Source organism: Macaca mulatta, chromosome 1, assembly GCF_049350105.2.
Source record: "Macaca mulatta isolate MMU2019108-1 chromosome 1, T2T-MMU8v2.0, whole genome shotgun sequence".
In the NCBI taxonomy this organism is placed as follows: Eukaryota; Metazoa; Chordata; class Mammalia; order Primates; family Cercopithecidae; genus Macaca; species Macaca mulatta.
Genome location: NC_133406.1, coordinates 17242586 through 17267200, shown reverse-complemented (window position 1 = coordinate 17267200; position 24615 = coordinate 17242586). Strand labels below are relative to the sequence as shown.

Sequence of the window (24615 nt, the reverse complement as noted above, 5' to 3'; positions counted from 1 at the left end):
CACTACCAGCATTTTGGTCATAACCATTAAATCAGTTTCTAGGCATTCCCAAACTTTTCCTCATCTTCCTGTCTTCTTCTGAGCCATCCACACTCTTCCAACCTCAGCCCTTTACCCAATTCCAAAGCCACTTCCACATTTTCAGGTATCTTTATAGCAATGCCTCACTTCTTGGTACCAATTTTCTGTATTCGTCCATTTTCACATTACTATAAAGAAATATCCAAGACTGGGTAATTTATAAAGAAAAGAGGCTTAATTGGCTCACAGTTCTGTGGAATGTACAGGAAGCATGATCTGGCATCTGCTTGGCTTCTGGGGAGGCCTTAGGAAATTTACAATCATGGCAGAAGATGAAGGGGGAGCTAGCATATCACATGGCTGGAACAGCAAGAGAGAGAGAAATGGGAGGTGTTACTCACTTTAAACAACCAGACCTTGTGAGAACTCTATCACGAGAACACCAGAGGATGGTGCTAAACATTCATGAAAGATCCATCTCCATGATTCAATCACCTCCCACCAGGACCCACCTCCAATACTGGGGATTACAATTTGACACGAGATATGTGTGGGGACACAGATCCAAACCATAGCAGAGAGTGATGCTTTTATTGTGGTCTTGCCTAATTTTTTGATAGAATATGATTAACTAAAAGCCAGTGTCATGCATTCTTAATTATATTAGGTTACACCATAAGGACATCTCTTACATTTGACTGTTTGAAACCTGTCAAACATTTTATGGGATTTGACCTAGTAAGGCCCCCAGAAAAGTATAGGTCTTTATTTAACATTTATCAAGCCAATATTAACTGTTGGCTTACTTTATGAGCTATCATCGTCTTTCCTTTTCCTCACAGGAGTTGTCTGTGTACTGTGCTTTTATGTTCCATTCACTTTCTGAGCTCACTGTGACCTGATTTCTATCTCTATCACTCCTCAAATCTCTACCAAAATCAGCAATGACTTTCTATTTGCTAAATTTAAAAGACATTTTTCAATTCTTATTCTGCTATATATCACGGCAGCATCTAGATTTTTTAATAAATTCATTCCTAAAGCTCCCATTTCCGTTGGCTTTCATGATTTCACCCTTCCCGGTCTTCCTGCTACATTTCTGGCCATTCTGCTTAATGTCTTATGAGCTCCTTCTCTCCCTTTCTTCTAAAATTTTTTTGAGAGAGGGTCTCACTGTATTGGCCGGGCTGGTCTCAAACTCCTGGGCTCAAGCAATTCTCCCACCTTGGGCTCCTGAAGTGTTGGGATTACAGGCATGAGCCACCATGCCCGGCCCCTTTCTCTTTAATATTGTTGTTTTTCTGTCTTCTGTTCTAGCTTTTCCTCTCTTCTCACTTTGTATCTTCTTTCTTGGTGGTCTCAAATACTCTGAGGCTTCAGATACTGTTTCTATACTAATTTTCCCCAAATTTCTATCTCTAGCCCCGATTTATCTCCAGAATTCCAATCCACAATTCAGTTTTCTATTGAACATCTCCCTTATTTTTACTAAATGTAGTATCTTTTTATCCTTAAAATTACTATCTCTTTATCCTTGTCTTTTACTAAGTTTACTATCTTTTAAACTAAATTTATCATTGTTCTTCCCATTTGGTTCCTTCTCCTATATCCCCAGTCTGAGTGACTTTCACTGCCATTTACCCAGTTACCCAAGCAAGGACTCTGAGGTATCTCTGGGTCCTCCCTTTCCATCCCTCCCCACAGTCCTTGGTTACCAAGTCCTGTTGCGTCCACTGTCTGTCTCTCTCATTCCCACTCACTTGTCTCACCTGCACATCCATGCCTTAGTTCTGGTCTTTAACATTTTCAATCTGGATTATGGCAATGGTCTCCTTGCTGGTATTTCTGATTCCATTATTACTGCCTCTCATGCATCTTCCACAAGGCCATGATAGAAGTATTACATTATGCTCAATGGCTCCCCATTGCTTGCACGATAAAATTCATGTTGCTTAGTGTGACATTAAAAGTCTTCACGATCCAGCCCCTGCCCAGCTGCCCAGCATTTAACTAGACATTACCAGCATCTGCAATAGATACTTACTGAAGTATTATATGTTACCCCCAGCTTCTGAATATTTCTAGATTCTATGATCTTGCTCATGCCCCATTGTTGTTACCAACTGTTGCCCATTCTTCCAGACTTAGTGAAACTAATATCCTTGCAAAGCTCTGCTCATAAGTCACGCTGCCTCCCCCTTGAATGACAGCATGCCTTGAATAACTTCACGTCTGCTTAGGTCTTAAATACATCTGTTTTCTTTTTTTTTTTTTTTTTTTTTTGAGACGGAGTCTCGCTATGTCGCCCAGGGTGGAGTGCAGTGGCCGGATCTCAGCTCACTGCAAGCTCCGCCTCCCGGGTTTTTACGCCATTCTCCTGCCTCAGCCTCCCGAGTAGCCGGGACTACAGGCGCCCACCACCTCGCCCGGCTAGTTTTTTGTATTTTTTAGTAGAGACGGGGTTTCACCGTGTTACGCGGAATACATCTGTTTTCTTGAATATCTGTTTACTCTGACAGATGATAAGCTCCTTGAGGACAAGACCGTATTATATTTATCTTTATATTTCTAGCGACTAGAATAGTGTCTGGCCCATAATCTGTATTCACTGAATGTGTGGATGTGACACTTATGCATGTGTAGCTATATATAGGTTCACAAACATATATATGAATATCGAGAGAGAGACAGAGAGAGAGAGAGAGAGAGAGAGAGAGAGAGAGAGAGAGAGAGAGACTGACTTCACTTTATTGGGATTCAGATGCCCTAGAGGAAAATGCTCCTTCAGCTTTTCTTCTGAGATTGTCAGCAAGAAGGAGTTGCACAGAGTCTTGACAGAACCTTGGATAGGAGGTCATTTCTGATCCTTTCTCTTCCACCAACCAGCTGTATATGGCTCGGTGTAGTTATTGAACCTCTCCAAACTCCACTCCCCTCATCAGAAAATGAGGGGGTTAAATTAGATCACTGATTTCTAAACTTCAGTTATTTATGTTTTATCTTGGCTTTTGTTTTGCTAAATCTACCCATCTTATTATTACCATAAATAGAAAATAATGAGTTGAAATTAACTTTCTGAAATTTTTCTAATACATGTTAACACAATTACATAGTTACTAATAATTTTGTAAAACCTGCCTTTCAGTGTGCTAGCTACCCACTGCAGTTTTCACAGTGACCAACAGAGGGCCGCCGTGGCAGGCTGAAGCCCACACAGACCAGAGCCTGGACAGAAACAGTTCTCACAGGCTCTCTGAGTCAAGGGGGAAATATAATATTTTTGAATGAGTGGTGCTTTTCCTGTAGAAATAAAGTAGTTGTGTCAACATGAACAATTTTAAATACTACTTAATAACGCAAATAAGTGCCTGTTAACCTTTTTGGGATCAAGTGTTTATTTATTTTGAGAAGCTGATGAAAGCTATGGACTTCCTCTGTTGCAAAACTACGTGTACGCATGTACATATATGCAAACTATTGAGTGAATTTTCAGGAGACTCACAGTTCTCCTGAGTTATTCATTCACTCCTTAGAGAGTCTTTGGTTCCCAGGTTAAGAAAATTTAGTTTAGGATAAGATTTAAGAAGCTGTAAACATTCAGATACAATCAGATACTTTGTGTTTTATTATTTTTGTTGTCACTTTGTTCTTAAAAATCACAATTTAAGTCAACTTTTGAGAAACACTGTTTAATCCTCTGAGCTCGTGTAGAAGAGCACCCTGGGTCACCCTTGATATGTTCAGATCCTGCCAGCAGCCAAGAGAGTTTTAACTATCTTCAGGGGTTAACCAGGTTCCTCTGAGGAGGGCAGATATCGGTACTCAAATCATTTGACCCCTCTTCTGTGGGGTCCTCTGGCCCAGTGGGTTTGCTTGTTGGAGGAATAACTTTTGTGATGTCCTCTTGATTCCTGTGGGAAGTTCATGTATCTTTGCCACAACAAATGGTGTATGCTCAGGCCACCCCATAGTAGACCCTCTCTGCCCTGTTAGGTCTCTCTAATTCCTTTATCCCTGCTTGAGGGGGCAGCGACACATCAGAAGTGAGTTGCTTAAACAATGCTGCAGCAGACAGTTTGGGTGCCCTGTGTCCCAATCCCTCAGCCTCCCTCAGATTCCCTCCACAACAGGGAACCGTGCTGACTGTTGGCTTTCCACTCAGGCACCCAACAGGTTTATCTGGCCTGCCTGCACAGGTGTTCTCAGAACCTGTGTAAAGAGGGGTGGGGATGGATAATGCCCTCACCCAATGCCCCAGCCTACTCAACCTCTTAGGGAACAGTTCTGAGGCATGCTTCACACATTTTTTTTCTTTTCTAGAAGGTTCCTGCTACTAGGAACCTTTTGGCCATTGGGTTCCATTTGCCCATGTGGTGACCAGCTCCACGATGAACCTTTTATTGAATTTGCCTCCTTCTCACTCTAGTTTCTTGGGAATCACTTCTTCAAAAAACAGCCTGTACTCAGGTCCCTGTCTCAGACTCTGCTGTTAAGAGAACCTAAGTATAGACAGATATCCACGTTGGAGAATCAGATGTAAGTCTTCCTTCTTGCAGGGCACCCCCAGTCTTTAGGAGTGAATCTAGTGGATTTTTTTTTTTCCCACTGGGTTTGAGTGGAAGAGTTTACTCCCATGTGGCCGGGTTTGGACATGGGGTAGGGGAGAAAAACGCATCTCTCATGAAGACTCTATTTTCTACATGGCCAACAGGTGGGTGGGTATTGAGAGTGGTGGTTGATTGCAGAGTTGCTGGTTGAGCAGCCCCAGGGGTAGGATGCCCCACTCCGTCATTAGAGATTCAGAATGCAGGGCATTTAGGTCTACGTCCTTCAGCTTTAGTTTCCAACTCTGGAGCAACAGGAAAATTCTAGCTCAATGTCCTGTGACAATAGGGATCAGAAGAGAAGAGAGAGGCATCTGTTCCTACTGTGTCTTCCACCCAGTCAAAAGAAAGTTATTTTTCCTTTCTCCTAAGAGAGAGAGTTGGCCTACTATCATCACACATTTGGATGATAATTTTCTCATGAATACATTGCACTTCTCTAACTATACACCCCGTGCATTTTTCCACTGGATCTTCACCAATATGTATATGAAAACTGGTCCTTTTTGTAACCGAAATTGTGTGTGTGCATGTATGTGTTTGTATGCATGTGCACACAAAATGTCCTTTATCAAAGACCTTTTCCCAGTGGATAACGTCAAACTCAAGCAAACAAAATATAACAAAGTTGAAAACAAAGGTCTATCATGGTTTTCCAGTGGGGCTTATCAAGGCAGAGCCCCAGTTTACCTGTCCACATACTTCCCACTAGCATACTTCCTTTGAGATGGGAACAGAGAAGATGAATGTTGTGCAGCACCATGATGCTTTTGGACAGAGTCATTCTTCCTCTGACCAATTGCTCCTTGATTGCCTTTGAAACATGTGATTCTTTATTTCCCTTTGGTTCTCATATAGGGACTAACACAGCATTCAGTGTCACAGAATTCAGTGATGGTCGGCTCTAAGCTCTCGAGATTGGAATCAAGATACACTGTATGAGACCAGAAAGTAACTGTTACAGACACATTTTACCCAGGATATAAAATGAGATGGCTATGATACAACATAAAAATTATCATTACTGGCTGGACATGGTGGCTCACACCTGTAATCCCAGCTCTTTGGGAGGCTGAGGCAGGAGGATTGCTTGAGACCAAAAGTTTGAGACAAGCCTGGGCAACATAGTGGGACCCCATCTCTACAAAAAAATAATAATAAACGAGCCAAATGCGATGGTGCATGCCTGTAGTCCTAGGAGGATTGCTTGAACTCAGGAGTTTGGGGCTGTAGTAACCTATGATTACACCACTGCACTCCAGCCTGGCTGACAGAGCAAGATCCTATTGCTAAGAAAAATATATTTGTTATTATCAACAAACAAGGATATATTTCTGAACCCCACATCAGATCAGGAGATGGGAAACCACAAGGGACAGTGGCATGCCCTGTGTCCCACTCCCAGGAGACCAACTCCAGACCCTTTGTCATGGCCTCAACAAAAGAAGGGAGAAAGGACAAGAGGGGAAACATAAGTGGTGAGCCACAGAGGACTTCTCAGAACTTGTTTTGGAACTACTGGATTATAAATAAAAGCTCCCAAATAAAGGTCTTCCATATCACCCTCTTTGTTCAAACTCAACTGAAGTCTGTCCTGAGGCCAGTGGCATCAGGCATAAACCATTATAAACCCAAATGAATATTCATGTGTCTCTCTTGCAGGGCAGTCATTTCTATGAGTGGGATAAGACTGTATAAAACAATGAAAGTCAGTTCCCCAAGGAATGTGACTTCTCCATGCTCCTTACTTTTTAGACCCAAATCATATATATATGGAAGAATTATAAAGTTACCTGTATTGTCTCTGGCAATTTTACAGTATTCTTTTGTGCTCTCAGAATGGCTTTGGTAATTTAGGTCGTCATATATTGAATGAGCAAGCTATTTCTAGGTTAAGAGTGCACTTTGTTGGTTCTATGACTGGCCTAAACTCATTCTTTATCACCGTCTTCCCAAAGAGGGAGAGATGGAATACACAAGTCATATGACATAAATTTGATAGAATAGTCTTCAGTAGGGAGCAGCGATTAGCAACCTTAATCAGAAGAGTTGTACCCAACTCTTGTTGCCAGAAATAGTCATCTGAAAGATGGCACTTCCTCAGGACCACGTTTTTCTAACTGTGACGATGAGAACATTGGCCTTGATAGTTTTGGTCCTTTCTGAGACTAAAATTCTGCGATTCCAGCAGTGGCACAAAGCAATGTTTTTGGTACTGTTAACAACATTAAGGTCTCAGAGAGGGACCTCCTGCGTTACATGTGAAGATGCATTAACCACAGCACTGTCATGAGCAGTTCTGGTGCAGGATTTTCTCACAGGTGGATTTCCTGGCTTCCTGCCCCGTCGACATTCTCACTTGCAAAGGCTTCTGAAGGTGGCCTCTCCAGCAATGCCAAGGGCACTAGAGGGCCCAGGGGGCCTGAGTGCTGGGCTGTGAAGGAGGTGGCAAAGTAGGCTTATCACAGGCATGCACCCCTTAACAAGCTGGCAGAGGAACCACAGACACTTAGACGATTTCTTCATTCTTTTTTCAATATTCCTGAAAATAGGCATTCACAACAGTCACATGGTAAAAGTTGTCAATGGAATAAAACCATTTTTCCTGTGCAATTTGCAGCTATTTTTTTTTCTGTGATGTACGATTTTATTTTATGAATGGATTTTATCCTCCTTTAAATTGTTGATGGAAAAGGCCAAGATTTTTCCAGTACTGGGGTGGTGCCGATGGAGATCTGTATGAAACTGTGGGTCTGGGTGTGATCTTGGACACCTGAATCCCCATTGGCACTGAGTGCTGTTCTAACATTCTACCCTGCATGTTTTTAATTCTTGCCCCTGAGGGATTTGTTCATTTTGCATACTGATTAGTTTACAGCAGCGATGCTAATTTGCAGTGACATGAGGGATTACACATTGAGAATTATTGAATGTAAAGGGGACAACATTGCAGAACGGAGAGGAAGCCTGACTCAGAGGACAGAAGATTTGAAAGATGGAAGCCTGTCTCTTGCTTCATTGCTGAGCTACAGTGTGTCCTGGGGCCATCACTCAGCCGTCTGTGGATCCCTTTCTCTACCTGGAGTAAGAATACGAGAGACAGAGAGAGGAGTTTTGGTTAATCACAGGGGATTTTCTTATGGATTAAGTAATTAATGTGATTAATGATAATATAGAGAATTCCCAGTTACCACCTGTAGCTCCTCTGTAGCTAATTTTCAATTCTGTGTTGATTTCCTTCAATGACTCTCATCCTGACCCAGATGGTATCTATTTAGGAAATTCAAGAAACTCGTAATATTAGCATAAGCAGAGCAAATTGGGGAATAAATTAGTGCAAAGAAATTATCCAAAGCAATAGAAAAGTGAATATAAACGACTTCTGGATTTTCTAGGACACAGACTCATTGAATCATTCAATAAATATTTGCCAAGGCCCTACTTAACGCTGGGCATTGGGGTCCTCACCATGAGATGAGCTCAATCGCTTCCCTCCAGGTTCACAGTCAGGAACGAGGAACTGTGCAAACAGGCTGAGCCTCTGGAGCCCAGAAGAGGAAGTGTGTTTCGTTCCCACAGACATCAGTAGCTGATGGTAGGAGGATGGTTTTGTTCCAGACATTTCTTCTGACACATGTAAAGATCCTCAGACACATTTTATCTGTTTTTCTTTCTCTCTACTTTTCTTTCTTCTTTCCTTTCTTTTCTTTTTTTCTCTCTCCCTTCCTTCCTTCCTTCCTTCCTTCCTTCCTTCCTTCCTGTCTGTCTTTCTGTCTGTCTTTCTTTCTTTCTTTCTTTCTTTCTTTCTTTCTTTCTTTCTTTCTTTCTTTCTTTCTTTCCTTTTTCTTTCTCTCTCTCTTTCTTTCTTTCTTTCTTTCTTTCTTTCTCTTTCTTTCTTCCTTCCTTCCTTCCTTCCTTCCTTCCTTCCTCTCTCTCTTTCTTTCTTTCTCTCTCTCTCTCTTTCTTTCTTTCTTTTCCTTCCCTTCCCTTCCCCTCCTTTCCCCTCCCCTCCCTTCCCTTCCCCTTCTCCTTCCCCTTCCTTCCTTCCTTCCTTCCTTCCTTCCTTCCTTCCTTCCTTCCTTCCTTCCTTCCTTCCTTCCCTCCTTTCCTTTCTTTCCTTTCTTTCTTGGTATTGATTGCCCTGTTGCCTAGGCTGGTGTGCAGCAGCATGATCATAGCTCACTGCAGCCTGTAACTCCGGGGCTCAAGTTATCCTGCCACTTCAGCCTCCTGAGTAGCTAGGACTACAAGCACTTGACACCGTGCCTAATTTTTAATTTTTTTGTAGAGATAAGGTCTCACTGTCTTGCCCAGGCTGGACTAGAACTCCTGGGCTGAAGTGATTCTCCTGCCTCTGCCTCCCAAAGTGCTGGGATTGTAGGCTTATGCTACCATGCCTGGCCCACATTTTTCATCTTTCTTACTCTGTATAGAAAGTGGGTGCTTTGGACGTGAGTACAGTGTTCATTTTCCTGATGCAAACATTGAGATGCTGGGGAGATCAACAGCAAGCTTCTTGAGGATGGAGGTGTTCTGTCTCCATCCCCACCAGCCCCAGTGCGAGGGTGGGGTCTGTATACAGTAGATGCTCAGTGGTCGTTTGTCAGATCAATTTGTTCCCCATAGTTTACTCCATAGGGAAGCCATTCTTGTTATCCACATCACTGTCATTCTCATTTTAAAAACAAAGAAGGTAAGGTTCAGAGAGATTAGGTAAGTCCAGTGACACAGCATGAAAAAGGCACAACCAAGACCCAAAGGGTGGCCCCTAACTCCACATGCTGTGCACTGTCTGCGTTGCACTGCCCTGCTGGTAGCCAGCAAGAGGATTCAAATAATGGGTGTGTGTGGATGTGACTGGAAGACAGGGGAGATGGAAGTTCCTGGGCTTGCTGAGAACCTAATGGCGTGTGATATCTGGGAAAGAGCAGGAACCTGGGACTCAGCTTGATCCACATTGACTCCTAAACTCTGCTTCCTGCTGTCTGCGTGGCCATGGGCTAGACTCGGAACCCCCGGGACGCAGTTTCCTCATCAGCAAAACTGGCATAATAGCATCTTCATCTTAGGTCTGTAACGAGAAGCGAATGTGATCAAAAGATGACGTCTAGTGTGCAGTACGTTCTCGATTCACAGTAGTTTATTTTATTATTATCAGTTTAAACATTTTTGTTGCTGCTGCTATTTGCCTTTAAGCACATAAAACAAAGAATAGATTTCTAAATTGCATCATATGTTACAATAAGTGACCTTTAAGATTATTCAGAGAGTCTGATCTTTTTGGTAGACATAGGAACAAAAGCAAGGTTCCTTTTTCTGTAACTGCTGTTTTCTAACTTCGAAAAGCTGAGGTGACATATTTCCTAGTATTGTTTCTAAAAATATGAAGCCTGCTTCATTGCACCGTGGTCGGTTGGTTCACTTATTTTGTAAGTGTCAAGTTAGGACTCAGCAAGGGGGAAGAGTCTCCCCCAGCTTTAAAGTCTACCGTCATTGGTCCATGCCTTGCATTGCCCATGTCTTCATTGCCTTGTAATTTTTCTGTTGATGCATTTGTCTCTCCTGCTCCACGGAAGAACCAAGAACTGTTTACCATTGTATCCTCAGAGCCAAGCGCAATCCATAGTACATACCAGCGAGCTCAGTAATATTTTCTCTTTTTCTGAATGAATGAATGAAATGGGGTAGGAGTAAAAGGAGACAAACATAGCACAACATAGATTAGGATCAGTTACTCATTTTCTTTTCTAAGAAATGCGGAGGCAGCGCGACCCTGTGTTAATATATAAATAAGAACATGCAGCTTCACGCTTCTCCTCGCTGAGCCCTGAAATAAGTACAAAGGTGGCAGACAAGATCTAGCTGTGTGGGAGATTCTGTAGAAGGAGGGGATAGGTTTAATTTGGCCTTTTTAGGATGCTGAGTTTGTGCCTCCAAGTGTCAGAAGCTACAGATGTCTGCTCCTCTGCAAGGGAAGGGGACCTTGAAGGTGATGTTATTGATGAGCTTTATTTAAAACACAGGCATGTTCAGGAGCTACAAGACTAATTGGGTGTATTAAAATATTTAAATCAAAAGTGCAGCTACTTAGTGCGTGTTGGCAAACATTTTATGTTACGGTTGTAAAAATGATACATGCTCACTATAGAAACTTTAGAAAGATCAATGGAAAGAAGTGATTCCACCACCCAGAGATAGGAGCTGATAGCATTTTGGTGAATATTTTTCTTTTATTTTATATACATGTTATTAATATTTTTACAATGGTTCATTTTATACTTTTTGCCATAAAACCTGCTTTAGAGAAAACAGCAATAAATAGTGAACATTTTCCAGACCAGTATATCTTCTTGTGTGACCTAATTTTAGTGGCTGCTTAGCATTGCTAAGAGGTCCTGATGCTGGGGCATGTCTTGGGCTACTAAGAAAACACCTGATTTTTGTAGCTAATCTTTGTGTAAAACTATGATTATTTACAGGCAATCAATACTTAGATGTGGGAATGTAGAATCCCAAGTTATATTTAATTTTAAGTGTCATTCTTATTCCCTACTCTCACCAAAGACTTATGGTTTGGGAAAACCTTTGACAGGCCAGTTTGTTAGGTGAAAGATGATATTTTATGTTGTTTGGGTTTTAATTTAAAACTATCTTTGGAGGCTGGGCGCAGTGTAATGGCTGTAATCCCAGCACTTTGGGAGGCTGAGGTGGGCGGATCACGAGGTCAGGAGATGGAGACCATCCTGGCCAACAAGGTGAAACCTCGTCTCTACTAAAAATACAAAAATTAGCTGAGTGTGGCGGTACGTGCCTGTAGTCCCAGCTACTCAGGAGGCTGATGCAGGAGAATTGCTTGAACCTGGGAGGCAGAGGTGCAGTGAGCCAAGATCATGCCACTGAACTCCAGCCTGGGCAACAGAGCTAGATTCCATCCCCCGCCCTACACACACAAAAAATCTTTGGATAGTAATCATTTTCCTTAACACTTTGCAATTCGTTTTTTGTGTTTTGTTTTGCTTCATTTATTTCTGAGGTGGGGGATCTTGCTATGTTGCCCAGGTTGGTCTCAAATTCATAGGCTCAAGCAATTCTCTGCCTCAGCCTCCCAGGTAGCAGGAACTACAGGTGTGCATCACCACGCTCAGCCGTATTCCATTATTTTGGAATTTCTGGTTGGTGCGCTTGTCTTTTCCTTCATAATTTGATGGAACTTTTTAAAATTAGCAATATTAACCCTTTTTCTGCCATATGTGTAGCAATATATTTTTCCCAACCTGTCATTTGCCTTTTAGTTTTAGTTGGTGGTGTTTTCTTAGACATAGCTTCCCTGGATTGTTGACGTAGTTTTGCTTAGGGTAAATTGTTTTTCTGCCCACCTTCATTCCACTGGAAATGGAATGTTTTAAGGGTGAATTTATTATTCTTTGGTGACAAATACCACCAAGTATCCTGTAAAGACAGCTCACCAACGTAAGGCCCAAGCCTGTGCCACATTTTCACCAGCATCACTGTTACCAAATATGTCAACTCTGGCAAGAATAAGAGAAGAAGCCTAACAGATTTTAAGTGGTTTTGACAGCCTTTCAGCAAATCTTTTCTGAGAAGCTCACATCCAAGCATCTGCAAATCAGTCACCCCTCCTTTTAATCTCCATCAAGTTCAGCTCTGGAATTTGCTCCTGTTTGGATAATCCAAGGCAGTGCTATCCAATAAAATCTAGTGTGAGCCATATACACAATTTTAAACGATCTAGTAGCCACATTAAAAAAGATTAATGGTCAGGCGCGATGGCTTATGCCTGTAATCCTAGCACTTTGGGAGGCTGAGGAGGGAGGATCACTTGAGGTCAGGAATTCGAGAGCAACCTGGCCAATATGGTGAAACCCCGTCTCTACTAAAAATACAAAAATTAGCTGGGCATGGTGGCACATGCCTATGGGCTCAGCTACTCGGGAGGCTGAGGCAGGAGAATTGCTTGAACCCAGGAAGCTGAGGTTACAGTGAGCCAAGATTGTGCCACTGCACTCCAGCCTGGGTGTCGCAGTGAGACACTCTTTAAAAAAAAAAAAAAAAAATGGATTAAGAAGAAAGTTAATCAAGTGAAAATTTCAGGAATTAGATGAAATGCTACCAGGAGCTCAGCTGCATTTTCTAGAACTCTTGGCCTAATTTTATTAAGTTCAACTCTGTGATAAGTGCTGGGAATAAAAAAAAAAATGTGATGTGGGCTCTGCAAGAAGTGTATTTCGCTGTGATTAAAGCTGATTGTGGGAGAAAATCTTCTGAAACCCTCAGTGACAGCCTTCTCATTGACTAGTGACTCAAACATTAGTGCAAAGTGGAAGATTCTAAATGAGCAGAAGAAGGGTGGATGCCGTAAAGGCAGGGGAACTGGTGAATTTCAGAAATAGTGAGTGTGAATTCAACACTCCTAATCATTTGAATAAAGATCTTGTTATATTCCCCCAAATTAATAAGAAACAGGTGAAATTAATTTTAACAATACATTTAATTCAATTCAATATATCCAAAATATTATCTCAACATGTAATGAACTTAAAAATATTACTAATGAGTTATTTTGTACTCTATTTTCATACTAAGTCCTTAAAATCTGGTGTGTGTTTTACACTTTCAGCACATTTTAATTTGGGCTAACCATGTGTCACATGTGGCCACGGGCTACCTTATGGGACAGTGCAGGTCCCATAATAGTATTCTGACTAAGGGGAAAAATCAGAAATCCCAAGAGATTGTAATTAAGGTAGAAACTTACATTTAGGAGCTCATCCTAAAAACAGGTAAGTACCCTCCTAAGTATGAGAACAGATGGGGGCCACTTGGAGTTTCTTACTCTTAAAATACTTGTCAACATGAGGATTTCAGCTTCCCCAAACCTGTACCAATAGGTATGTGTTATTTTAAGGGCCAGTGGAGACGACACCCACGCCTCACTCAGAACGGAGCCGAGGCTGTTGGAATGCACTGCTCAGGACAGCTTGCACGTGTCCATCACGAGACGAGACTGGCTTCTTCAGGAAAAGCAGCAGCTACAGGTGAGCAGGTGAAAGATCTTCAAGAAATATCATGGCATTTTTCTTTTCATTGAGACGGGGTCTTGCTCTGTTGCCCGGATTGGAGGGCAGTGGCGCAATCATAGCTCATTGCAGCCTCTAGCTCCTGGGTGATTCTCCCACCTCAGCCTCCCAAGTAGCTGGGACTACAGGCATGACCCCCATGTCTGGCTAAATTTTTTAATTTTTAGTAGATATCAGGTCTTAGTATGTTGCTCAGGCTGCTCTTGAACTCCTGGGCTCAAACAGTCCTCCTGCCTCAGTTTCCCAAAGTGTTGGGATTACAGGTATGAGCCACTGTGCCCAGCCGGCATTTTTCTTATCCATTTAAGCCAAATGCAGCCAAGTGGGTCTTACTTTCCTTGAGTGTAGCAATTAGAGCCTTGGCTGTCAAGCTGGGGAGTACAAAAAGGAGAGTTGGTGGGAATGACTAGAGGGCTTGTAGGAATCTCATTACAAACGAGGGTTGAAAGCTCAGCAGCGTTTGCGCCTGTTTTCGATATTCCTCATTACCTTTTGAATATGCTTTTCTTGTCTGCCAGGCCAATTTGCCACTTCTTATCATTTTGACCTTTAGAAGCTTCCTTTGAAAGGCAGAAAGACATCTGTGCTGTGAAAATCCTTTATGGAAATTCCTATCATAGTAGTCTATGAGCTGAAGTTGTTAAGAGACAGAGTTGTAAGTCCGGACTGAGCAAGGCAGGCACATCTGGAATGATTAGCCAACTGCGTGGAAGCCCAAAGTTGGCCCAGAACAGAGGATGCAGGCTGGCTAAGGATCATCGAGAGGCTACAAATCTGGGTGCAGCACCGAGTTAAAGCCAGAGCTCTGAAAGTTGACAGGGCACCCGAGAGGCAGGGAATCTTGAAACAGGGTCCGTGCCTGCTTGAGCCTGGAGTTGTGAAGCATGAGTGGGGAGCAATGAGAACGCATTGATTGGAAGCTACGTGACTTCATGGGAAGAGCATAGGTCTTCAACACTCAAGTTCAAATCATGGCTTAGGCTGGAGGCTTCCCCTCTCTGCTCTGGCCATCAAATATTTTTGTTATCTGAATTTGCCCCATCCAGGTCACTTCAAGAGTAAGGAGGCAAAGGGAGGAAAAAGTCGGCAATTTATTTGAAACCATTTCCTCCATTAACTGAGCACTTACGTAGTCAATGTGTTATACTGTTTGGATAGCTGAAAATGTGAAATCTGGTTTTTCATTTTTAATAACATTTGCCAATTAAAGGTCTACACAATTCCTGAGAAAGTCAGAGTGTAGAGAAAATAATTTTAGCCCTGGGCACTTAGTGTTTGAAGCACTCTGGGAAAGGTACTTGAATATTCATTTATTCGACAGACATTTATTGAGGGTTCACTGAGTGCCAGATACTGTTTGAAATGCTTGAGATTCCTGGGGAGCTTTTGATTTACTAGGGGGTGAGAATGGGGAGATAGACAATAAGTGATAAACATAATAAAACCTCTATTAGATAACTGGTATGTTGTAGGGTGATAAGAGCTTCCCAGAGTAGACTAGGATGATGTGGAGGATGGAGTCTACTCATTGAGAAGTGAGATTGGACCCAGCAGTTGAAAGAGGAGAGGGAGTAGGCCTTGCAGAAATTTCTGCAAGAGGATCCTGCAGGGGGATACCAAGATGAAGCCCTAGAGTGGGAGTGGGCCTCATGTGTTCAGAGGGCAGCTGGAGGCCCCTGTGGCTGGAGCAGTGTAAATGAGGGGGAGGATTTGGGGAGGAAGTCAGAGATAAAGGGGCCTTGTAAGGATTTGGAATTTTCTCAGATTGCAACAGGGAACCATTGGATGCCTTCATTTAGGGAGAGTTTTTTGCCTGTATAATGGCGTTCAGCTGCAGTCAGAGTGTTGCTTTTAGGAACATCTAGAAAGTTTAAAGTAAACAATGCTAAATGTAATTGATCTGACCACATTGTAAATAATTTGACCCTGTATTAGGAATAGGATGTAAGACAATATGGAAAACAGTATGCAGCTTCCTTAAAAGATTAAAAATTGACTCACTGTGTGGTCCAGCCACCCCCGCTTCTGGGTGTGTATATCTCTCTCTCTCTCAAAAAAAATTGAATGCATAGACTCAAAGAGATGTTTACACACCTATAGACTCATAGCAGCATTATTGACAATAGCCAAAAGCTGATAACAACTCAAGTTCTCATCAACAGATAAGTGATAAACAAAATGTGTATGTACATGTAATGGGATATTACTCAGTCTTGAAAGGAAATTCTGACACATGCTACAGCATGGTTGAACCTTGAGGACATTATGCTAAGTGAAATACGCTGGTCGCAAAAGGATAATGCTGTATGATTCCACTTGTATGAGTTACCTAGAGAAGTCAAATTCATAGAGAAAGTAGAATGGTGATTCCCAGGGACTTGGAGGAAGAGAGAATGGGGAATTAGTTTTCAATGGGTACAGAGTCTCAGTTTTGCAAGATGAAAAGAGTTCTGTGGATGGATGGCAGTGATGGTTGTACAACAATGTGAATGTGCTTAATGCCACTGAACTCTACACTTAAAAATGCTCAAGACATGGCCGGGCGCGGTGGCTCAAGCCTGTAATCCCAGCACTTTGGGAGGCCGAGACGGGTGGATGACGAGGTCAGGAGATTGAGACCATCCTGGCTAACCCGGTGAAACCCCATCTCTACTAAAAAATACAAAAAAAAACCTAGCCGGGCGAGGTGGCGGGCGCCTGTAGTCCCAGCTACTCGGGAGGCTGAGGCAGGAGAATGGCGTAAACCCGGGTGGCGGAGCTTGCAGTGAGCCGAGATCCGGCCACTGCACTCCAGCCTGGGCAACAGAGCGAGACTCGGTCTCAAAAAAAAAAAAAAAAAAAAAAAAAAAGCTCAAGATGGTGAATTTTATGCTACATGTGTTTTACCAGTTTAAAAAAAAAAAAAACTAAAAGAAAAAGAAAAGAATAGGGTAGAGGAAGTCAAAGGTGGAAGTAGAGAGGTTAGTTGAGAGACTTTGTCAGTAAGACTGTAATCTTGGAGCAATTGGGGACACTGAGGCTTTACTTTTTTCTTAGAATGTCTTGGTAGTAGACATTCTTTAGTAACTCCCAATTCTTCTCCCCACTCCCATACTTGAAGTGGGTTCAGGAGGTAGAAGTTGCGGGTGATGCACCTTGGGGCTGAGAGAACGTGAATACGAAGTTAGAGACACCCAGGATTAGAGTTGTGCTCTTATCAGCATAAAACTTGGGAGTATGTTAATTAAGAGTCTTATTTTTGATTCAGAATCATATGGGCAGTGAGATGATGATCTGCTATAACACTGTGCACACGATGGGCGTTCATTACCTGCTGCTTGTTTAGTTAATTGACCTTAATGTTAAATGATATTTTATGGATTTGGGTTTCAGTTTGCTATATTTGCAGAAATTACATTTTTTAGATTGTCATGAACTTTAGGCTGCATGGCACCATCTGCAGCATCTCATTCCTCTCTCAGCCCTGTAGACTTAAGAAGTCATTTTTTACCTTTCTCTCTACTTTGAATTCTTGTGTTTGGGGACAGACTAACAAAGGGTTGCTTGCATTTCTTGTTTTGGTCTGTGGCTGGGGTTACCTGCTTAGCTCAGACCTCAGGTGCGTAAGGCTCCCTGCCCTGTGTCCTAACTCGTCCATCCGAGATGAAGTAAGTCATTTATGTATCTGCTGGGTTCTTCCAAGTCAAATTCTTGGCTCACCCCCCATAGTTATTTAATGCTCGGGAGGGAATGTTTTTCCTTATGCCAACTCATTAGAAATAGAAAGCTGGCATGATTTTTCCAGTTCAGCAAACCTCCAAAAATCTGCCTGCCTCAGAAGGGGAGCTTCCTGGTTCTTGTGCATATGGCCAATTCTCATTTAAACGAGTCATTATCCTCAGAGCAGTTTGCCGTGAGCAGGGTTAATTTATAAAATCTCGACTCCTCATTCTCTATAGAAAGAAATCGAAGCTCTCCAAGCAAGGATGTCGGTGCTGGAAGCCAAAGATCAACAGCTGAGAAGGGAAATAGAGGAGAAAGAGCAACAACTCCGGTGGCAGGGCTGCGACCTGACCCCACTGGTGGGCCGGCTGTCCCTGGGTCAGCTGCGGGAGGTCAGCAAGGCGTTGCAGGACACCCTGGCCTCAGCCGGTCAGATTCCCTTCCATGCAGAGCCACCGGAAACCATAAGGAGGTACTGGTGATTTCCTAACTGATTTTGGGCCACTCACCTCTTTGACCTGTTCATTGGAATGATTTTGTCTAATGCCTTTCATCTCTAAACATTTCCTGAACAGTCTGTGTTTTTCAGTGGAAGCACCATTAGTGTTTTGGGTGGGAAAATTCTTCATGGTGTGGGGCAGTCCTGAGCATTGCAAGTTATTTCACCTCCTGGCCACTCAACCCACTAAATGCCAGCGCTCCTCCCCGTTCCAATATGCACCCTCCCCATTTCCAAACACCCTCCCCATTTCCAAACACCCTCAGGACACCCTGTCTCCCTTTGAGAACTATTGGAGTTCAATGGGCTAAAGATCCTGATGCCAACTTTTGCTGAGGATGATCATCTGGAGAGGGGCGAACTATGCCTCTCACTAAGGGAGGAGGTGAACCACTGAGAGAGGGACAGCCAGTGACAAAGTTTCCATCTGGAAGAATGGATTGTTATTGGCAGCTAAAATGCACTGGGTGCTTACCATGCACCAGGCACTGTTATAAGCTGACTCTATGAGTTACTTCTGTTGTTATATTCATTTTACAGGTGAGGAAAAAAAGTTTAAGAAGGTTATAATTTGCCCAAAGTCCTAATTCATAAGAGAAAAACCTGATATTTACACTCCTGTTGCTTAATTCTGAAACCTGGATCTGCAGAAGTGAAGCATTCGAAAGAAGCCAGTGTAGAGCCAGCTGGCTCAACAGGTCAGAGAGATTGCTTGGTCCAGTATTTTTAACTAACTGGACGTGATCCTGTGAACCTAATTTTTACTATGAAGTATTGGTTGTCTTTTAGAAAATGCTGACTTAGGGAGAATATCCAGTAGTTATATTCAGCCAAATGAACCCATCTTACATACATCAATAGCTACCTTTGTTGTTCATGAGAATAGGCTCTTCTTAGGCCAGATGGGGAGAGTCAGACAAATTGTGAAACAGGAAAACCTTGAAGTCTTATAAAGAGAAGTTGCAGAGACTAGTATTGTTACAAAACCTGGAGAAACAGATCACTCAACATCACGACTGTTATCATCATCTATAAGGATTTTCATAGAGGCCAGATGCAAACTGAGGGTGCCATCTGTTTGTAATTTACTCAACTTTCTAACATGCAGTTGCAAAGGGAAAGATATGCTTTGTTTCGTGGACAATGACCCACGAGCTTGAAAAGAAACTTCCTGATAGCACGTGGCCTTTCTGGATGTGTCACTGGTGGAGACTTACAGTGCTTGCATGGAGGCCATCATTTCTGACTGTGGCTTGTTGGGAACTCCCTGGCCAATGTCAGAGACAGGCTGGAAGTAGAGGGCATGTGCTGGGGTCAAGGACACCCAATGATTTTAGGTTTGGGTGTGATAATAGAAATCAAAGAAGCCATTTGAATTTTCTAATGTCTGTGTTCTGGATCAAATAACTTAGCAGGAGGAGATGAAGTGTTACCATCCCAGAGACATCATAGACACTTTTTGTGTGGAGCCAACAAAAATGGTTTTCTTCCAGTGAACAAAAGGAGAACCCTTTTTAAGCACTGGAGAATCAGAAGCTCCACAGTATGGAAGCTGACAGAGCAGGGGTGCATAAAAGGACAGGAACCAATTAAAAGATACGTTCATTTGAATTTCTTTCATCCCTGGGATTTCAATCCCTCTGCTTTAAAACAAGTTCCTTATTTTCTCCTGCAAGTCTTCCTTTGATGTGAGGGTCTTAGAAGAACCACTTTTACCCAGTGAGCTTGGTTCTCCTCCCACATGAAACCCATGGTTCTTGTTCCATCCCCTCCTGACTGCACTCCGATTCTCTGTAATGGGATTGTGATGTGGGGGTGGGGGAGGGAGGAGAGGGAAAAGATGGGGGACACAGTGTCCAAGGTTTTCTGTGGATCACATCCCGCCGTGTGGGGCGTGAGGTTCCATCTATTTATTTGGCGTAAATTGAGGAGAATGGTGATTTGCAGCTCATCTCTCTCTAGCACCATTAGCTCAGCCTCCCCTGGCTTCTTGTTGGTTTTATGTGTCAGGAAAACCAGGGGAGGGCAGCCTGTGACCTCATGTGGCATGCATATGGCTAACTGCAAAGTGAGGGAGGAATAATTATGGTAATAATCACAGTGATGACGTGGAGGGCTGCCTAGGATGCTTTCTAACGTTCTTCAGCAATGCTTGACTGGCTTGTATTCATCTGGGGTTGAGTCCTTCATTCCTCAGCTCCTGGGATTTTTCATGCTTCATGTAAAATGTGTTCTGGCAGCTCACGGACGAATTGTCGCTTGTTGTGCATTTGGAAGAAACATGTCACATCTTTTTACAAACCACTGGCACAAAGTGTGAAACAAACTCAACCCCTGGTTACAGCAGGGCTGGCTCGGCCTTGGTTGGAGAATCTGGGAGCCTCGCAGCAGGGCTGGGCTGGGGAGGCTGGTAGGTGGAGAGCAGTCAGGCCTTCTGTGGTGTCCATGTCCCCAACCACTAGCTAAACTGCCCAGGGCTCCCTGGCCAGGGGCAGTAATTATGCAGGGTGCTGCAGGCATCCTCATCACGCCTGTGCTCAGCTCCACACCACGCAGTCCCTGCTGATGTCAGGCCTCCTTGCAAGTGAGATTTGAAATAATGTAATTCACCAGCTCACAACTGAATGGGAAAAAAAATCAATAGTTCCTCTTTCCCCTCAGAAGCATATCATATTAGAGTGAGGAGACACTGAAACAACAAGGCCTGAATTGGAAAACTGATCCGCAATCTAGGATCGTAGTAGAGATTCTCCAAGACGGTTGCCTGGAGGCAGCCGTGTGGGAGAGATCCCATTAATGCTCTTGCCCCAGGGGTAGTGTGAGGCAGCCACCAAACTGCAATAATGCAGAGACTGCAGAGAAAATCCCTGCAGCGTATCAGCAGCCTCCAAGCTGCTTTTCCATTCGTGAAGATTGTTGTTCTTTAATCTCCACTTCTGGGCTTTGCCTTTCTCTCTCCTCTGTCTTTGCCTTCTACCTGATTGGTTTGCCAAGACAATGGCTTTATGGGACTGAGAGCATTAGAAATCATCTGGAGAAAGAGGAGAGCTTTGCATTTTTCCAGAAAATTCTGATTTTTTCCCCCTTTTTTGGTAAGGACTTTTCTTTCTTTTTTAGAGATGGGGTTTCCCTCTGTCCCATAGGCTGGAGTGCAGTGGTATGATCATGGCTCATCAGAGCCTTTTACTCCTGAGCTCAAGTGATCCTCCTGCCTCAGCCTTCCAAGTGCTGGGATTATAAGTGCATGTCGCCATGCCTGGCTAATTTTTTAATTTTTTGTAGAGATGGGGGGCGGTCTTGCTGTGTTGCCAGGTTGGACTTGAACTCCTGGCCTCAAGTGATCTTTCTACCTCAGCCTCCTGGGTCACTGGGATTACGGGGTTTTTTTTTTCCCCACCCCCCCTTTTTAAGTAAAGTAGACATCTTGCTTTTCCCAGGAATTCACGAGGCAGATAAATATTTGCCAAGACAGCAAATGCAGTGAGACAGAAGTGTGTGAGCAATGCGGGCCAGATGGGTGCCCGGAGTGAGGCTTCCCTGCATAGGCGACATCTACAGCGTTCAGGACCTCCCTGCAGGTTTGCCCTCTCCACTCAGATTTATCCTGTCTGTCCTTCTTAGTTAGTTTGGTGATGATACTCATACACTAATTTTAATATCTCTGTTATTTACAAACTGTCCTACTTGCTTACAATAACCCTATAAAGTCTGTTGGGCAATATAATGTTTTTATGCCCATTTTGCAGATGAGGTTGCTGAGGGTCCAAGTTCACACAGCTGTAAAAGTGGTGCCCTCATGTCTTTGGCCAATTTTTAATGCAGAGGGAATCCAGAGATGGTTCACACTTATGGCCTGGGAGAGACCAGGCCTTGGACAGAGTGCTTGGTCAAGCAATGGAAAGAAGTCCAGCCTGGCAGAGCATGGGTCTGTAGGCCCAAGGACAAGAGAATGGATGTCCCTCCAGGCCAGGGATGGTTGTCTCTGTGCGCCTAGTGTTGCCTGGTTGCGCCTAGTGTTGCCTGATTGGATTGGAGCCAAGGGGTATCTAAAAATAGGCAGCCTGGGGAGACCAAACAGGCAACTGTCTCAAGTCAGAGAGGTCTGTCAGACTTCCCAAAGAAAGAAATGTGAAAGGAAGAGGAACTGGAAAGCAAGGCTCCGCCCCAGGGCTAGAGGAACTGGTATTACTGTCTGTGAAAAGAGGGTTTGAACTGGATGATGTGGAAGGTCCTTTCTGGTTCTACAATACTTTGCACTTGAGGATTTTGTGAAATAAGTTAAAATAAACTGCCTTAAAATCCTTCATAATTCTATTCCTAGGAGCTCTATGTGAAGTTCCTCTTTGAAGTTCCCTGGGCAGGCTGTGACCATCCACAGGCCACGGTGCTCTAGCTGGCACTTTCCTAAGGGCTGGTCCCTAGAGCAGGGACCTGAGCAAACCTGCTTTCCAACCATGGCTGCTGCTGCTCAGAGCTTAGACCTCGCCTCGCCACTGTGTATCCTCCCATTTTCTTCTGGAAAGTCGTCATTACAGGCAATGTGAAAAGTTTACCAAATTATAATCTGGTAAAGGAGCAAGAGGGTTGGAAAAGAAGGAAGAAAATCCCCCCTATCTGGCTGGGTACAGATGCTGCTCACCAGGAAATATCGGTTCCCAAGAAAACAGAACCCCCATTTCCAGTTTTCATTGTGTTGTAAATTAAAAATAAAATCTTAAGCCCGCAAACACTGAACGGATTCCCTCTTGGCCCAGGAGACCCCAGAGACTCCATACAAACTGAGTTCCCAGCCCCAATGGGCCGGGAGGTTGGATTTGGCTTGTTATAATCCCTCCCTTTTGTAGCTTAGACACAACAACTGACCAGCATCATTGCTAAAACGAGATCATAAGAACTGACAGAACAGACTCTCGGTGGTAATGAGATACCATATTATAAACAAGACCTAAGGCCATGCCAGGCAGGGATAAGTCACACACCCCTGCACCTAAAGAATAAACGACCTTCTAACTGCCACCTGGGTTTTCTTCTTCTCTAGCAGCTAAACAAGCACTGGCCTTGAGATGAGCTATCTTAAAACCATGGCATTCCTTCCACCGCCAGACGCTGACTGACTGACTCCCTGTTCCACCAGCCATAACTGCAGCTTTCATTAGAAAAGATTCTGGTTTCAGTAACTGTCTTCTGATACAAAGACCAACTGTGGACTGCTTCTGGCCTATTTACAGAGACACTTGAGTGCCTTTGTGTTCTGAAAAGACCTTTTACATAGAGGGCCTAATTGTAATACATGTAAATGTTAAGTCTCCACCCCAGGGTGAACATAAGTTGTATATAACATGTGTGCTTATTCAGTATGCATGCATTAGGACCACCTTCATGAATATTCATAGCTCCTGCTATAACCTGTGGAATATGTGCACTTGGTCAAGCTATTCTGCGTAAATTCCTGTCTTACCTGTCCCTCCCTTAAAGTGCCTGCTATTGGCTTCTACCGGAGCCTATGCTTCCCAGCCTGTTAGAATGGCAACATTGCAGGCTTTAACCCCCTTATAAGAAATAAAGCTCTTTCTAAATTGATAAATTGTGTGATTTTTAAGTTAACAGGCTGTATTTGAGAAACTCAAGGGAGGAATTCTATTTTACTTGCAGATTTAAAAAAAGACTTTATTTTGTGCTACAGTAACATTTACCATGATTTTTGAATAACTTAGAACAAAGGAGGGTGAAAACATGGATATGTATTTTATCATGTTGTATTTTAATGTTTTACAAATTCTCTGTGCTTGTTTTCTTTAAGAAACTTACAACACGAGTCTATTATTCTTAATATTATTATTGTTTAGGTAGCTCTTTGGAGGCTTGTGATTTGTAGACTCACCCATTTCTCTTTTATATAATTTAGGCATTAGGTTAATTATTTTCAACTGGAGCCCCATGGATTATCAAAGATGGGAGATAGTCATCTTAAAATGATCATAGCTGGTTCTAATATTGCAGCTGCAAGTCAACTCTCACAAACATGAAAGCATGTGGCCTATTTTAAGTCTTTCTCCTAGTCAATTTCAATTTTTAGTTTCCTTTATTATCACCTTGAGAACTGTTCTGTACTTAATTTCTGTGTAATTTACATGTCTTCTGCACTCTTCTGTTCCCTTTATCAAATTCTCTTATTCTTTCCTTTTTGTAAGCTGTATGTTACTTTTCCCTGCTTTAACTTTTCAGATGTTAATTTAGTATGTCAGGCTAAAACTCTTCTTCAGACCTTGAGCTGAAACTCTGGAAGAAGTACAGAAGTTTTGGAATCTTCCAGCAGAAGGTAATTTAGCTCTGCTCAGAAAGACCCTTCTCCAGTGACTGCTGGGAATATCCCCAGGTTGGATATGCCAGCTCATTGCTTGCTGAGAATTTAATCAGTTAAGAGCACATCTTTTTCAAGCTGTGGAAGGGTGATTAATCTACCCTGTGCTGATAGCTAGGCTGCTAGGATGACTGAAACCAAAGTCAGACAGAACCTCTAGATTTCCTGTAGCTGCTTTCAGTGCGGGGAGGCGGGGGTGGGGGGTGGGATGCTGTGTCTTTTATAGAGATCATTGTTAAACCTTCATCTTGACTTTCATTGTCATTAATATTTTGTACTTCCTCTTTTGCAAATTTCCTTAGCTTCCTCTTTGAGTCATGTTGATATTGG

General features: G+C 43.0%; 1 protein-coding gene across 1 annotated transcript in view; it reads left to right on the top strand.

Moving 5' to 3' along the window:
* DISC1 (DISC1 scaffold protein) overlaps positions 1-24615 on the top strand; it is a gene marked incomplete at its 5' end in the record, with an annotated part of 329302 nt that overhangs the window by 65988 nt on the left and 238699 nt on the right. The window contains 2 exon segments of the mRNA NM_001114355.1: positions 13552-13681; positions 17662-17897. Of these exon segments, the coding sequence (NP_001107827.1) occupies positions 13552-13681; positions 17662-17897 (366 nt within the window).